The 15475-nt window shown below is 52.2% G+C and overlaps 2 protein-coding genes across 2 annotated transcripts in view; one reads left to right on the top strand and one right to left on the bottom strand.

Moving 5' to 3' along the window:
• TEAD2 (TEA domain transcription factor 2) overlaps positions 1–15217 on the top strand; it is a 16719-nt gene extending 1502 nt beyond the window's left edge. Inside the window, exons 2-12 of the mRNA XM_077747151.1 lie at positions 444–681; positions 1063–1127; positions 1544–1606; positions 2966–3073; positions 3187–3245; positions 6577–6641; positions 7428–7480; positions 11048–11275; positions 13046–13207; positions 13848–14000; positions 14436–15217. Coding sequence (XP_077603277.1) covers positions 450–681; positions 1063–1127; positions 1544–1606; positions 2966–3073; positions 3187–3245; positions 6577–6641; positions 7428–7480; positions 11048–11275; positions 13046–13207; positions 13848–14000; positions 14436–14549 — 1302 coding nt within the window. The 5' untranslated portion in view covers positions 444–449 and the 3' untranslated portion in view covers positions 14550–15217. The remainder of the gene's footprint in view (positions 1–443; positions 682–1062; positions 1128–1543; positions 1607–2965; positions 3074–3186; positions 3246–6576; positions 6642–7427; positions 7481–11047; positions 11276–13045; positions 13208–13847; positions 14001–14435) is intronic.
• Positions 15207–15475, bottom strand: part of CD37 (CD37 molecule) — a 5568-nt gene continuing 5299 nt past the window's right edge. The window contains exon 9 of the mRNA XM_077747005.1: positions 15207–15416. Coding sequence (XP_077603131.1) covers positions 15410–15416 — 7 coding nt within the window. The 3' untranslated portion in view covers positions 15207–15409. The remainder of the gene's footprint in view (positions 15417–15475) is intronic.

A 15475-nucleotide genomic window follows, 5' to 3' on the forward strand; every position in this document is an offset into this window, starting at 1 on the left:
CCCCCCACCATCTTACTAGGGCCTAGGCCCCTCCTTCTTTTCTAGCAGCTGCTGTTCACATCCTAGCACCTGTTCTGGGGAGGGGACTGAGAAGATCTCATCCACACCCCTGTTCCCTGCAACTAGACCCTGACGCCTGTCTTCTTTAAACCAGTAATCCCCACCCAAAGGTTCGGCCCTCATGGGCCCTAGGCATTACTCTGGGGTCTTCAAGACTTTCCATGACCCAGGCTCCCCTGGAAACACAGAGGACACCCTCACCCTCTCCCTGAGCTTCCCCAGAAATCCAGTCCCTTCCCCAGGACCTAGGGGTCCCGGCCCCCAGCTACCTGCTTCCGTCAGACCCAGAAATCCAGGCCGGGCAATCTGAGCTCCCAGCCGTCCCAGCCCTCAAAGCTCTCTGGGGTGACTGGGGAACCTTGCTGAGCTCTGTGTTCCTCCAGGCCCAGATGGGGGAACCCCGGGCTGGGGCCCCCCTGGACGATGGCAGTGGCTGGACAGGAAGTGAGGAAGGAAGTGAGGAGGGCACCGGCGGCAGCGAGGGGGCTGGGGGAGATGGGGGCCCGGACGCAGAAGGCGTGTGGAGTCCAGACATCGAGCAGAGCTTCCAGGAGGCCCTGGCAATCTATCCACCGTGTGGCCGGCGGAAAATCATCCTGTCCGATGAAGGCAAGATGTACGGTGAGTCCGCCCCTCTCTTTTGTCCTTGTCCCCTACTGATTGATACAAATAATGACCAACGTTTCTGGAGCCTTAAATGGCGTTAAGGTCCAGGCACGCTGTATCCTCACAGGGACTCAGGTAGGAGCCAGCATCACTGTTTGCACAGAGGAGGAAACTGAGGCACAGAAAGGTTCAGTGATTTGCCTAAGGTCACAGAACCAGTAGGTGGTGACGCTGGGATTTGAGCCCGGGCGGTCTGGCTCCAAAGCCCGTGGTGGTAGCTCCTCTTTGCACATCGCCGTCCCAGCGGGCACACATTGCTTCTCTCTCCGTCCCTGGTGTCCCGTTTGTTGGGAAGTCCTGCGAAAGTCTAACGCTGTTCCATCGTTGACTCTTCAGGTCGGAATGAGCTGATCGCCCGCTACATCAAGCTGAGAACGGGGAAGACCCGAACCCGCAAACAGGTCTCAGGGCTGACTTGTGGGCTTCTCTCCGGGGCGGGCGCTTGTCTTCCTGGGGCCATCTTACTATGGGTGGGCTCAGGTTCAAGGAGGATCTGGTTCGTGTGCTTTTGTCCGTCTTGATGGGAACCTCTGTTAGTTTGCTGAACGGTGCCTAGTGTATTAGAGGCGGAGCTAAACCAAAAGAGCCAAAGACCCGGATTTGCTGGGTCTGGGGAAGATCAGTAGCGTCAATGAGAAGAGACTAGCCTCTGTGGACATATCTGTGTTAGCAGGCGCCTGAGACAGCTGCCATGTTCTGTGTGCTTGTCACCTTTCATGTTCTGGTAGCTCCGGGGGCACCTGGAGGGTGGGAAGGAAGAGGGGATCAAGGGGCAAGTGGCTGTGGCCTGAATCTTCTTCTTTGTCACTCCCCGCAGGTCTCTAGCCACATCCAGGTTCTGGCTCGAAGGAAATCAAGAGAAATCCAGTCCAAGCTCAAGGTATAGACTGAGGCAGACACCCAGAGCGAAGGGGACACAGACCCTGAGAGAGGGGGACAGAGACCCAGAGAGAGGGAGACGGAGACCCAGAGAGAGAGGTCAACAGAAATCCAGAGAAAGGGGGACAGAGAGACCCAGAGTGGGGGTAACAGAGAACCAGAGATGGGGACAGAGTCACACAGAGAGGTAGACAGACTGAGGAGGGAGAGATCCAGGGTGAGGGGTTTGTGGCCCAGCAAGGGGGGTGGATAGAGGCCCTGGGTGGGGAAGAGATTCGTAGAGAGAGGGGGACAGAGATTTAGCCCAAGGCAGGCAAGAAGGATAGGGTGTCAGCCCTCTGCTCTGGCTACTGCTGTCTTTCCCTCCCTCTCCTCTCCTCCTGATGCCCCGCCCCCCGCACCTTCCCCTCTTGTGCTATGAGAACCTCCTCTTCATCTTTTTATGGTTCGTCTTTCCATTCTTTGGTCCCCGGCTCACTCCCTGTTGTTTCCGTGTCCAGAAATCTTCATTTTGTTTGGAGATATTCACATCCCTTTTCTTCGTCTTCTGGATTTCCGGTTCCCTCTTGGCCTGAGACCCTCATTTTCTCCTCTGGGTGTGAGGTGTTTTTTTTTTGTTTGTTTTTTGGGGGTTTTTTTGGCCTCTTCCTTTTGTTTTGGGGACCATCACTTCCTTTTCCTTTTTTGTACCCAGAAGCCTTCCTCTCCTGTCTTTCCAGCTCTAAAAAAATCTTTACTTCTGGTCTTTTCTGGACCTCGCTGTCCTGTCTCTGTCTCTCCAAGCTTGGGAATGTTCGCTGCCTATTCCCTCTGGGTCTGAAATTCTCATTTCCTGTTTCCTGCATATCCGGAAAGCTTGACTTCCGGTTCTTTCTTGACCTAGAAACCCTCATGCTGTATACAGTCTTACATTCCGGGTATAGGAGCCCCTCTTCCCCCTCAAGGCCTGGCCCTCTCTCCTTCCTGTTCACATTCCTCCTTGCTCCCCCTTCCTCCCATTTTTCAGCTCAGGGTGGTGGAGCTGTAGGGATTGAGAGGGCAGGAAGGTGAGAACTCAGGCCTCGCTTCCTAAGTTATGTTTTCTTTCCTCCTTTGGCACCCTCCCCCACCCCCACGGGCAGGCCTTGAATGTGGTAAGTGCCCCTGCCCGTCCAACCCCTCTGCTCCTTTACCCCAGGCATTCCTGAGGGGGCCAGGAGGGGCAGAGGGCTGTAGGAAGAAGGATTTGTGCCCTCCCCTAATCCTTTGCCTTGACTCCCCAACTCTGCCTCTCCCTTGCTTGCCTTCCCCTGGCATTGACCTGCCCCTGGTGTGTTGACTGGGACTCCCCATTAACGTGGACCTCCAACTTCTCCTCCAGGACCAGGTTTCCAAGGATAAGGCTTTCCAGACAATGGCCACCATGTCCTCAGCCCAGCTCATCTCAGCACCTTCCCTGCAGGCCAAGCTGGGTCCTGCTGGTCCTCAGGTGGCTTAGGGATTGTGGGGTTCAGAACTGGAGGGGTCGGGCTGCGGTTTCAACAGGGAACTGACTGACTGACTGACCGACTGACTGACACCCTTCTTTTGTCTCTTTTCCAGGCCTCTGAGCTTTTCCAGTTTTGGTCAGGGGGCTCTGGGTCCCCCTGGAATGTTCCAGAGTGAGTACTTTCTGTCCTCGTTCAGTACCCCCAGCCCCATTTCCTCGACAAAGACCTTTCTTACCCCACCTTCCAGCTCCCAACTCCCTTGTGAGCACAGGTTTGGCTAGCTATCTGGATTTGAATCCCAAAGAGGAGGCTGTGAGATGGAGAACAGGATGAGGCCTGATCCGGGACAGAGAGGGTCAGGAGGAGGAGGGGGGGGCTGGGGCCTCACGGGCTGGGAAGGGAGGTCTGGCTGGTGACTGGGGCTGGTGGCACAGTCCGGAGATGTGTGACCTGGAAGACAAGCATGTCTGGGAAAGGAAGGAGCTCAGTGTGGGACTGGATGAATGTGCGGGGATAATGGCATCCCAGTGAGATTACCTGGGCCCCAGAGGCTCACGGGTAGGCTTGTTCTCATCCCCTAGAGGTGTTCTTGGACCTGAGGGGGAGAGCAGGGGTTTTCTCTGAGTCAAAAGGAAGAAAATGGGCCCCAGAGGTACATGGGAATGTCCATTTTAGCTCCGAGAGAGCCCTGAGGGTGATGGAATGTGTTTCTAGCCTAGAAGAATAGAAACAGGCCCCACAGACTCATGGGAAGTGTAGTTTTCAGCCCAGAGAGGAGCCAGTGGATCCAGGCTGGGGATTGTGGGGCATTGTGGCCGCAGGACAGTGACGAGTGGTGCTGAGGGTGTTGCCAGAGCGAGTGAAGTGACATGCTGTGGCATCCGGGCTCCAGGGAGAGAAGAAAGTTTCCTAGGGAGGTGCCAGGAACCTGGAAAGGATCAGGAGGATCCTGGAGGAACTACAAGTTTGCAGGGGGGGGTGCTGAGCTGGAAGGAGGGGTGAGTCAGCAAGCACTGCCCTGGGCACTGGGGTCCCACCCTTCGGGGAGCTGATAGTCAAACAGGGGAGACCAGTGTTAACGAACTCATCACCTGCCTAAACGTAGAAGAGTATGTGACGTGGTGCAAAGGACTGCAACAGGTTCTGGGTTGAGGGAGAGTTCTGGGGGTTTCTCTGAGGAGATCACCTTGAAGGCAGAGTAGAACTTAGCCAGATGAAGAAGGGGAGTTGAGAATATTTTAGGCAGTGAAAATGGCATGTGCCAAGGTCCTGAGGTAGGAAAGTGTTGGTGAGTTTCAGGAAATGAGAGAAGGTATGAAGCCACCGGCCACTCAGATGTTTATTGAGCACTTGTTAAGTGCCTGGTACTCTGTTTAGATTGGGACACAGCATTAAACAAGTGAGACAGAATCCTTGCCTGTGTGGAGCAGGGGTGGGGACCGACGATAAACAGTAAACAAATAAGCAATCATACAAAAGGAATAAATGCAGGACGTAAAGCAAGGTGTATGTGCTATATTTAGATGGGGGTCAAGAAGGGCCATTCTGGAGGGGTGGCATGTGGCCATCAGCCCTGATGACAAGAGATGAAGTCAGTGGGTAGAAATACTGGAGTTGGGATTTCAGAATTGGGATAATCAGTACTAGGGCAAGGCCCCTGGGAGTCAAGATAAGGTCCCTGGAGTTTGTGTCTTTCTGATTCTGGTCTTTCGGCTTTTTAAATTATTTATTTTTAAATCATTTATTTATTAAAAATTTTTTTTAATGTTTATTTTTGAGAGAAAGATGGGATGTGAGCAGGGGAGAGGCAGAGAGAGAGGGAGACACAGAATCTGAAGCAGGCTCCAGACTCTGAGCTGCCAGCACAGAGCCCGACGGTGGGGCTCGAACTCACGAACCGTGAGATCATGACCTGAGCTGAAGTCAGATGCGCAACTGGCTGAGCCACCCAGGCACTCCTTAACTCTTTTTTAATTTAAACATTTTTATTTTTTAAGTGTTTATTTGTTTATTTTTGAGAGAGAGAGAGTGTGTGTGGGTGAGAGTGTGTGGGGGAGGGGCAGAGAGAGGGAGAGAGAGAATCTCAAGCTGTCAGCAGGGAGCCTGATGCGGGGTTCAATCTCACGACTGTGAGATTACAATCTGAGCTGAAATCAAGAGTCAGACACTTTACTGACTGAGCCCCTATTTTAATTTCTTTTTAAGATTTTAATTCTAAGTGATCTCTGTACCCAACGTGGGGCTCGAACCCACAACCCCAAGATCAAGAATTGCATGCTCGGGGTGCCTGGGTGGCTCAGTCAGTTAAGCATCTGACTTTGGCTCAAGTCATGATCTCGCGATTGGTGAGTTCTAGCCCCGCATCGGGCTCCGTGCTGACAGCTCGGAGCCTGGAGCCTGGAGCCTGGAACCTGCTTCGGATTCTGTGTCTCCCTTCTTTTTTTAAAAAAAAAAAAAAAAAGAATCGTATGCTTAACCGACTGAGCTGGCCAGGTGCTGCTGGTCTTTTGACTTTTTCTTTTTTTTTAATGTTTTATTATTTCGGAGAGAGAGAGAGAGACAGCATGAGCAGGGGAGGGTCAGAGAGAGAGGGAGACGCAGAGTCTGAAGCAGGCTCCAGGCTCTGAGCTGTTGGCACAGAGCCCAACGCGGGGCTCGAATTTGTGAACCGTGAGAGCATGAGCTGAGCCAAAGTCGGATGCTTAACCGTCTGAGCCACCCAGGCGCCCCAAGTTAATTAAAGTTAAATTAAGTGAAAAAGTCAGTCCCTCAGGCCTGTAGCCACATTCGTGCTTCGTAGTCATGGGTCATGTGCTCAGTGGGATCATGTGGCCAGGGGCTACTGTACTGGACAGAGCAGATGTAGAACATGCCTGTCACTGCGGAAAGTTCTATCAGACAGCACTCCTTTAGATTTTGTGGTGCTGCTTCCTCACCCCAAACTTTGGCCTAATGTCCTATCTCCTGACCATTGGTCATTTCTCCTATCCTCCTGACCCTTCATCATTCTCTTTCTCCAGATTTCCTATTTCTCTGTGTGTGTTTATTTTTGAGAGAGAGAGAGCGCGCGAGCATGGAAGGGGGCAGAGAGAGAGGGAGACACAGAATCCGAAGCAGACTCCAGGCTCTTATAGGCTGTGAAGATTCAGTGAACTCTTTTTGTTTGTTTGTTTTTTCTTTTTTAATGTTTTATTTATTTCTGAGAGAGGGTGAGCAGGGGAGGGTCAGAGAGAGAGGGAGATACAGAATCTGAAACAGGCTCCAGGCTCTGAGCTGCCAGCACAGAGCCCGACGCGGGGCTTGAACCTACGAACCGTGAAATCATGACCTGAGCCGAAGTCGGGATACTGAACCGACCGAGCGCCCGGGTGCCCTGATTCAGTGACCTCTTGCACATAACATGCTAGCATAGGGTCTGGCTTTTGGTGCCCTCTGGTGAACATTAGCCTGTAGAGTGACCATCTGTCTCCCTCGCTGACCCCCAGCTTCCTCTCTCCCTCAGTGTGAAGCCATTCTCACAGACCCCGTTCTCCTTGTCGCTGACCCCCCCAGCTACTGACCTCCCAGGTAAGAGGCTGCTCTCCACCTTCCCTGTCTCCCCTCTCTCCTCCATCCCAACTGCCTTTCCTTCCCCTTCCACGAATCAGGAAACACATTTCTATATACGTCCAGATCTGAGGAAAGATGAGTGATAGAATTTGCAGTGGTTAAGGTCATGGCCTCCGAATCTGGACACACTGGGTGTGTGTTCTACCACTTGCTAACCTAAAGGACGCTGAGGAGGTGTATTAGTCAAAGATTCTTCCAGCTGCAAATGGCAGACACTCCCATCAAGCTCGATGACAAAAAAAATAAGGAATTTGTTGGCTTAGGTAACTGATAGCTCAGGAGTTATGGCTTCAGGCATGGCTGGATCCAGGGGCTCAAATGGTAGTGTCAGACTTGCTTGATTCTGCTTTCCCCTGTGGTGTGTGGTGGCTTCATTCCCAGGCAGGCTCTGCCCACCTGGCAAGAAAGATGGCTTCTGGAAGTCCATGCTGCCATGGTCCTAACAACTCACACCGGTGAAAGAGAACGCTCAGGTTCCACAGATTCATCAGTTCGAAATGTTTTTGGCTGCAAGTAACAGAATGCCCAAGTTATAGTGCCTTAAGTAATAAAGGCTTTAATGATTTCACATAACAACAAGTCTGGAGGTAGGGTGCTTACCAATATCAGGCCTGGCATCTCTGTAGGCCCCTGGGCCTCTTATTGTCCCAAGATGGCTGTTTTGATTCCAGACATCGTGTGTCAAGCAGGACTTGACCAGGGCCAAAAGCTTTCTCCTCCCAAAGTTCTGTCTTTTTCATTCAGGAAGAAACTCCTTCTCAGAAGCCCCTCAGCAGATTTCCCCTAACGTCTCATTGGCCAGGACTGTGTCACATGGCCATCTCTAGTTGCAAGGGAGGCTGGGAAAGTGAGTATGTAGCTTTTTTAGCTTCTAAGCGGAGGCAGGCAAGAGAGAAGAATGCTTGATATACTTAATCGTATTAGCAATTTTTATTGTTCTTTCTCTCTCTCTCTCTCTCTAGGGTAAGAGNGGGGGGCGAGGGGGTTGGAATGTAGAGGATTATAGGAAGGGAAAGCATAAAGCAGTTCTCAAACTTCAGCAGGGATGAGAATAACATGGAGGGCTCACTGAGACATTGCTGGGCTCCACCTTCAAATTTGGATGCAGTAGGGTCTGGTGTGCGGCTTGAGAATTTGCATTTCTAACACTCATCTGGTCTGGAGACCACACTTTGAGAACTACTAGCAAGGAGGAACTGGATGGTCACAGGTCATGGTTAGGTTGGTCAGACAAACTCCCCAGGCCATTGCGTGTTTGCTCAGCAAACATTTTTGAGTGCCTACTGTGTGCCAGGCTTTGTGGTGGATGGATACTGGGAAGCTGGAAAGGCAGATCTTGTTTCTAGGCTTGAGCTTTTCCTGGCCTAGGATGGAGACAGATGCCATAGTAGTCAAAGTGGGATGACTGGTAGAAGAAATAACCCGAAACCCTCAGGAAATGAACATCCTATAAGTTTCTCTCTCCTGTGATATTTCCACGTAGGTGTTCAGTAGGAGGCATCCACACAGTGAGTCGGGGAATTCCAGGCTCCTTCCATTTTGTGGTTATGACATTTTCTAGGGCTTCAGAATCCACTGCTGGATTCCTTGCATCTGGCCAGCAGATGGTGGAAGGGAGAGACTCAAGAATTGTGCAGGAGGTTTTATGGATCTGGCTTGGAAGTGGCAACGATCAGGTTCTGCTCACCTCCCATTGGCCAGAATTTAATCATGTGACCACACCTAATTGCAAAGGAGTCTGGGAAGTGTAGTTTTGCTGTGTGAAAAGGAACAGGGGTTTGAGAATGCATAGCAGTCTCTGCCACAGCCAAATAAACACCAATTGCTGTGAATGGCGGTCCTGTAAAACCCAAGTTAGATCAGGCTGAAACTCTCCCATCTCACTAGGAGCCAAGGCTAAAGTCCTCTCAGTTGCCCACAAGGCTGTGTACAATCTGACCCCTATTCCTGCTCTGTCCTCACCTCCTGCCCTCATACCCTTGCCCAATCTGCTTTGGTCACACTGGCCTCCATGATCTTTCAAAAATACATCAGGCCCACTCCTGCCTCAGGACCTTTGCACCTGCTATTCTTGCCACCTGGAATATGGCATATCTGGACTATGTTTTCCTCGGATGGTCCCACATTCTCCCTCCATTCATTCAAGCTTTTGCTTGTCTTCTCACATTGGCTTTCCCAGACCACTTTATGGAAAATACCAGCTACCATCACTCTTGACCCCCTTACTGTGCTTTCTGGGAACGTTTTTCATAGAAGTTATCACTCTCTGAGATTTATATTATCTGTGGGTTGAGTTTATTTTTCTTTGTTTTTTTTAAACTATTAAAAATTTTTTTTAATTTTTTTTTTTTCTGAGAGAGAGAGACAGCATGAGCAGGGGAGGGTCAGAGAGAGAGGGAGACACAGAATCCGAAGCAGGCTCCAGGCTCCAAGCTGTCAGCATAGAGCCTGATGCGGGGCTCAAACTCACAAACCGTGAGATCATAACCTGCACCGAAGTTGGACGCTTAACTGACTGAGCCACCAGGCGCCCCTTAAACTATTTTTTTTTTTATTTTTAAATGTTTATTTATTTTTGAGAGACAGAGAGAGACAGAGCACAAGGCGGGATACAGAGAGAGAGGGAGACACAGAATCCGAAGCAGGCTCCAGGCTCCAAGCTGTCAGCATAGAGCCTGATGCGGGGCTCAAACTCACAAACCGTGAGATCATAACCTGCACCGAAGTTGGACGCTTAACTGACTGAGCCACCAGGCGCCCCTTAAACTATTTTTTTTTTAATTTTTTAATGTTTTATTTATTTCTAGGAGAGAGAGAGAGAGAGAGANTTTAATTTTTCAATGTTTTATTTATTTCTAGGAGAGAGAGAGAGACAGCGTGAGCGGGGGAGGGTCAGAGAGAGAGGGAGTCACAGACTCTGAAACAGGCTCCAGGCTCTGAGCTGGCAGTCAGCACAGAGCCCGACACGGGGCTCGAACCCATGAACCGCGAGATCATGTCCTAAGCGAAAGTTGGACGCTCAACCGACTAAGCCACCCAGGCGCCCCTTAAACTATTTTTTAAAAGAGTTTATTTTTTAGTAATCTCTACACCCAACATGAGGCTTGAACTTCTAACCCCAAGAGTCACATGTTCTACTAACTGAGCCAGCCAGGGGTCCCTAAAATTTTCTGTCTTTGTCAGCATACTCCATGAGAACTCCATGAGGCCAGAAACTCTGCCTGGTAGCCCTAGAGCCCACACACAGTAGGTCTCTCAGTAGATGTCTGTTGAATAATGAGTATGTGCTGGGATGGAGGAGGCTCAAGTGTTTGTGGGTGTACAGAGGAGTCATTCTGCCTGAGAAGTTAGTGAAGGCTTCCTTGAGATGACAACATTTGAGTTAGGCTTTGAGGGTTACGCAGGAGTTTACCACATGCAGAAGTTTATGTTCCAGGAACAGCATAAAGTTTACAGGAAAACAAATAATTGAATATGGCAGGGACTGGTGAAGCTACAGATAGGTGGGCAGGTGCTGGTTCTGAAGGACCTGGCACTGCCAAGCTGAGGGACCCAGACTTTCTTCTGAGGCTGATGGGGAACCATAGAAAAGAGAGGTCCCATCCGATTAATCAAGCGAGGCTTTCAGGAAGAGGTAGATTTGCATGGGCTTGGGCCTTAGAAGATGGAGGGAGGATTTTTCTTGAAAGAGAACATGGGGGAAGGTAGGAGAATTTCAGAATACGGACAATTAGTGATAAGAATGGAGACAGATAGGGGGTCATGATGTGGGCTGTGTGAATTCCATCCATCCATCCATCCATCCATCCATCCAAAAAAATTTTTTTAACCTTTAGGTTTGAGAGACAGAGAATGTGAGTGGGGGAGGGAGAGAGAGGGAGGAAGACACAGAATCTGAAACAGGCTCCAGGCTCTGAGCTGGCTGTTAGCACAGAGCCCGATGCGGGGCTCAAACCCATGAACCATGAGATCATGATCTGAGCTGAAGTACGACACTCAACCGACTGAGCCACCTGGGCGCCCCTCCATCTATCCATCTATTGATTCAACATTTCTGAGCACCTATTTATGAGAGCCTCCAGATTGAGGGGGGGGGCTTTATCCTGGGTGCTCTGGGGAGCCACAGAAGGGTTGTGAGCAGGGGAGGGTCCATGGTCAGTTCTGGGTGTCTGTGAGGGATGACCTGGAGAGTAGAGATTGGAGGCTGGGAGGCCAGGGAGGAGGCTGGGGTGAGGCTGGGGAGGACAGGGCAGTGGGGATGGAGAGCAGGGGACAGAGCTTGGAGACTGAAATATTGGGGGGCAGAAGAGAATGGTGACAGTTCTGGGGAGTCAGGCCCAGTGTCTGGGTGGACGGTGTGGGAGGGGCTTGCGCAAGCGAGCTTCTCCCACTCCTCACTCATGGCCGACCCTTCTCAGTACCAGAGGCACCTGTTTGTACACATCAGCCAGCACTGCCCCAGCCCTGGAGCGCCCCCCCTCGAGAGTGTGGATGTCCGGCAGATCTATGACAAATTCCCTGAGAAAAAGGGGGGCCTGCGGGAGCTGTACGACCGTGGGCCCCCTCACGCCTTCTTCCTGGTCAAGTTCTGGGTGAGTTCTGCCACCAAAACAAAAGCACTCACAAAATCACGTGGCTCTGCCTCTAAGGGAGGCAAGCTCCGGCCTTACCGGTCCTTGTGGCTCAGAGTGTCCACCCCCTTTGTAACAAGGAACACGGAGGAGTTTTACCCCCAGGACAGGAGTGGATAGGACCCGTGCAGGCGTGGGGAGAGGACTTGGACCTCCCCAGGTCCCACTAGACTTTGCCACAACCAGCGGTGCGACGGATGTGGCCTTAAGGATTGGCTTGCAACCTTTCAGCCTTCCCTGCGCCCCACCTGGCCTTGTTGCTAAGGAAGGGCTCCTGTCCTTTAGCAAATAAGAGTTATAGAGTTTGGTCTCTAAAGAGAGGACAGACCCNGCCACAACCAGCGGTGCGACGGATGTGGCCTTAAGAATTGGCTTGCAACCTTTCAGCCTTCCCTGCGCCCCACCTGACCACATGTGGCTTTGTTGCTAAGGAAGGGCTCCTATCCCTTAGCAAATAAGAGTTATAGAGTTTGGTCTCTAAAGAGAGGACAGACCCTGTTGTTTGAGAATGGTCTTGAGGAAGTGACTGATGGCCCTGGGAGGGGCTTTGTGAAGGCATTTATTTATTTAACGGTCATTTATTGAGCGCGTACTCTGTGTAGGCTCGATGCCCAGTGCTATGTATATAATCGTGAATAAGAGGCCCATTTGGTTTGGTGTTCCCTACAATGGCTGATGTTATCGGGGCCCAATCGATGTTGTGAATGTTTAGGGGGTGGTAACTCTTGTTAACCAGAGCTGTGGCGTGATCTAGTCTCCTAGAAGGAAACCTGCCAAGGGCTTGAAGTTCATGGGCTTTGCATGGTTATAAAGTGGCTGGTGTGTACAAGCCCAAGGCGGCTCTGGGGATGTGCTGCCGAGGTCTTAGACCTTGTTAGGACTTGAGACAAGCCTTATCCGATTCCAGATCTGGAGAACAACCCCTAGGAAATCCAGCGTCTGAAGGCATGCAGGGGTGTGGCTGGGAAGGTGGGGAGTGGCCATTGTCAGGGTGATGGATGGAGCTGGGGCCCGGAGGCCAAGACTAAACCACCTCGGAGAGTGACCTGGTCAAGTTAGCAGCTAAAGTTGGGAAGAGGAAGAGGTGTGTGGTGCCCAAGGGGCTCAGACCACAGGTGTGATGAGGTTTTAGGCTTCGTTGGGCCCTACTTGGCCTAATTAAGGGACTGTCTGCCCACTTAGCCACTGGGGTCATGGAGGGGCCTGACCTCCAAGGATTGGCTGAAAGGGCCTGGGAGAGTGTTCTGGAAAGGAGTCAGGCTTCTCCAGGCCCCTCCGGGCCCCTTTGCCGGGGAGTAGTCCATCGCCTTAGCAACCAGGGTCATCAAGGGCTCTGTGAGGGAGACTCTGGTTGCCAGGGAGGAACTGCCTCTTTAGGGACCGCAGTTTTGGAAGGGGCTGACCTCTTGAGTTGGGGGCTCCAAGAGAAGAAAGTTGAATTCCAGGGCTCCTTTGTTGGGCGTGGAGTTATTGGAGAGAGAGGGTCAGGACCGTTTTAAGAAGCCAGACGTCTCCAATACTGATGGAAGGGTGGGTATGTTCCAGAAACAGGCTCATGGAGAAGCAGGGACCTTGAATGCTAAGGAAGACAGGTGGGCAAATGCAGGGCTATGGGGTGGGGGTGGGGGTGGGAACCTGGCCATGGGGCAGAGTTCCCACTCTAGAGGGATCCCCACCATTTACAAGGAGCTTCCTCTCCACCTCACCTGTGCCTCCTTCCCCATCCCCCAGGCGGACCTGAACTGGGGCCCCAGTGGCGAAGAGGTAGGGGCCAGCGGCAGCAGCGGTGGTTTCTATGGAGTGAGCAGTCAGTACGAGAGCCTGGAGCACATGACCCTCACCTGTTCTTCCAAGGTCTGCTCCTTCGGCAAGCAGGTGGTGGAGAAGGTGGAGGTGAGGCCGGAGGGGTAGAATTCTGGGTGGGTGAGCACCCAGCCACCTGGCACTTTGGGGGTGCAATGGCTCATGCACTTGGGTGTCTGTGTGCTGGGGTGGGGTGAGGGAGTGTTCTATCCTCGTTGGGGATTAAATGCATGGGCTGGGAGCTAATACTGAAATCCAGAGTCCCACATAGGGGTTACTTTGAAGGTCCAAAGGTTACATGTGGTACAGAGATTTATAGTCACCCAGATTCTAAAGGTTCTTATGGATATGGAGGAGTTTGCAGGGCAAGGAGCTTCAGGGGTCAAACTTAGGGATTGCTGAGGACTTGAGGGGTCTTGAACTCAGGAGTCATATAGAATCTGGAGACCTAGTGGAGGGGTCTCGGGAGGGTGGGAGGGTTTCTGCTCAAAACAGAGCAGTTTTGAGAGGCTGGGGGGGTGTCCCTGGTTTGCAGGTCCAGTGATCCCAAGTGGGATGCCTGAGGGCTCAGGTCCCATCTCTGGTCACCATGGATGGGGCACTGGTGGAATGACCGCAGTGGGGAGTAGGCGTGGCATCGGAGAGGCACAGAGTGGGGCGCAGTTCCTGGGGTGATGCCTGTGTCTCTCAGTCACTGTCCTCCCCACTCTGCGCCCCCATCCCGGTCCAGACGGAGCGCGCCCAGCTGGAGGACGGGAGGTTTGTGTACCGCCTGCTGCGCTCACCCATGTGTGAGTACCTGGTGAATTTCTTGCACAAACTTCGGCAGCTGCCCGAGCGCTATATGATGAACAGCGTCCTGGAGAACTTCACCATCCTCCAGGTGATGCACTGGGGCTGGGCTGGGCCCGGGGCCGGGGCCGGGGCGCTGAGGTGGCGGGGAGTGCCCACGACAGACCCTCAGCCTGGGGACCCTGACACAGGGGGATCTCCCCTCACGGGGCAAACTGACCTCCAGAACATCCCGTGGCGTATCCTCAGTTTAAGGGACCCCCTTCATAGGGAACCTAACCTTAGCCGAGGGAACATGATCCTGTGGGATCCCCTTTAACTCTGATATGCGTCCCCTCACTGCCAACGCTTGAATGTTGAAACTGACAAGTCAGGCATCTCTTCTCCCTACTCCCTAGGGGATATGATATGGTGGGGATCTCTTCCCTGGGTATTCCGTGGTACCCTGGGGAGGGCAAAGTGGTTCTTGATCCTCCCTTCCCCCCTTTTTATTTTCATAAACCCTTTCTCTTGGTCTCCTTGGCAGGTGGTAACAAACAGAGACACCCAGGAGCTGCTGCTCTGCACCGCCTACGTCTTTGAGGTCTCCACCAGCGAGCGGGGGGCCCAGCACCACATTTACCGTCTGGTCAGGGACTAAAAGGGGACCCCAAAAGTGGCTCATGCCCGGAATGCCCTCCTCCCAGGAAGGACCTCCAGTTTTCTTCATGCTTATTTGGGGAAGGGGCACTGATCCCTGTTAGAGGGGACCTTAAAAAGCTGAGTGGCGAGCTGGAAGGTTGGATCCTGATATTGGGACTTCACAGTGGTGTCTGAAGTTCCAGTGGAGTGGAGATCCTCCAGAGCATCAGGGACTGGGGACAGGAGTGAGACAGCCCTGAGGTGTAGCATTGGTTTCTCAGTCTCTAACAGGCACCCTCCCCCAACTTGGTTCTGGATGTTTTGGGGGGGGCCTTGGATATGTTGGTTTGTCCCTCTGTCTTTCAGCACACCCCCACCTCCCTTTCCCAATCTGCCTCTCCTTACCACCCTCACCTGTGACCTTGAGATCAAATATTGAAGGTTAACCCTTTCTGTGCCGGAGCAGAGCCAGGTGGGCCCTGGAAATATTTTTTTTAATATAACAAGAGATATTTATAAGTGGGTATTAGGGTTGTGACTTTTTGTCAGCTGGGCAAGGAGTGGGGTGAGGCTTTTAAATCTCATCCTCCCTTCTAAATAAGACGTGGGCTATGCTGTGTTGCCTCCCCTCACCCGCAAAGTGTGTCGGTTTGTGTTTTGACAGAGGATAAAACTATTTTACCAAAACGCAGGGGATTTATTTGGGGTCTGGGCGAAAAATAATCCTGTGGGAGGTGCGGTAGGCCAACCCATGAGGAAAGGAAATGAGGTATCTTTGGGGGCAGGAAGCTGGTGACCAGAAGCCTCAGGTCCCGCGGGAGAGGTGACAGCAGATGGGCAGGCAGACATCTGGGTCCCCGGGGAAATGAGGTGGAGGACTCAATGGCTGGGGCGAACGGGGATTGAACAAATATTTACACACCACAGGGAAACCTCTGGGTCACC

Source organism: Crocuta crocuta, unplaced genomic scaffold (assembly GCF_008692635.1).
Source record: "Crocuta crocuta isolate KB4526 unplaced genomic scaffold, BGI_CrCroc_1.0 scaffold334, whole genome shotgun sequence".
NCBI lineage: Eukaryota > Metazoa > Chordata > Mammalia > Carnivora > Hyaenidae > Crocuta > Crocuta crocuta.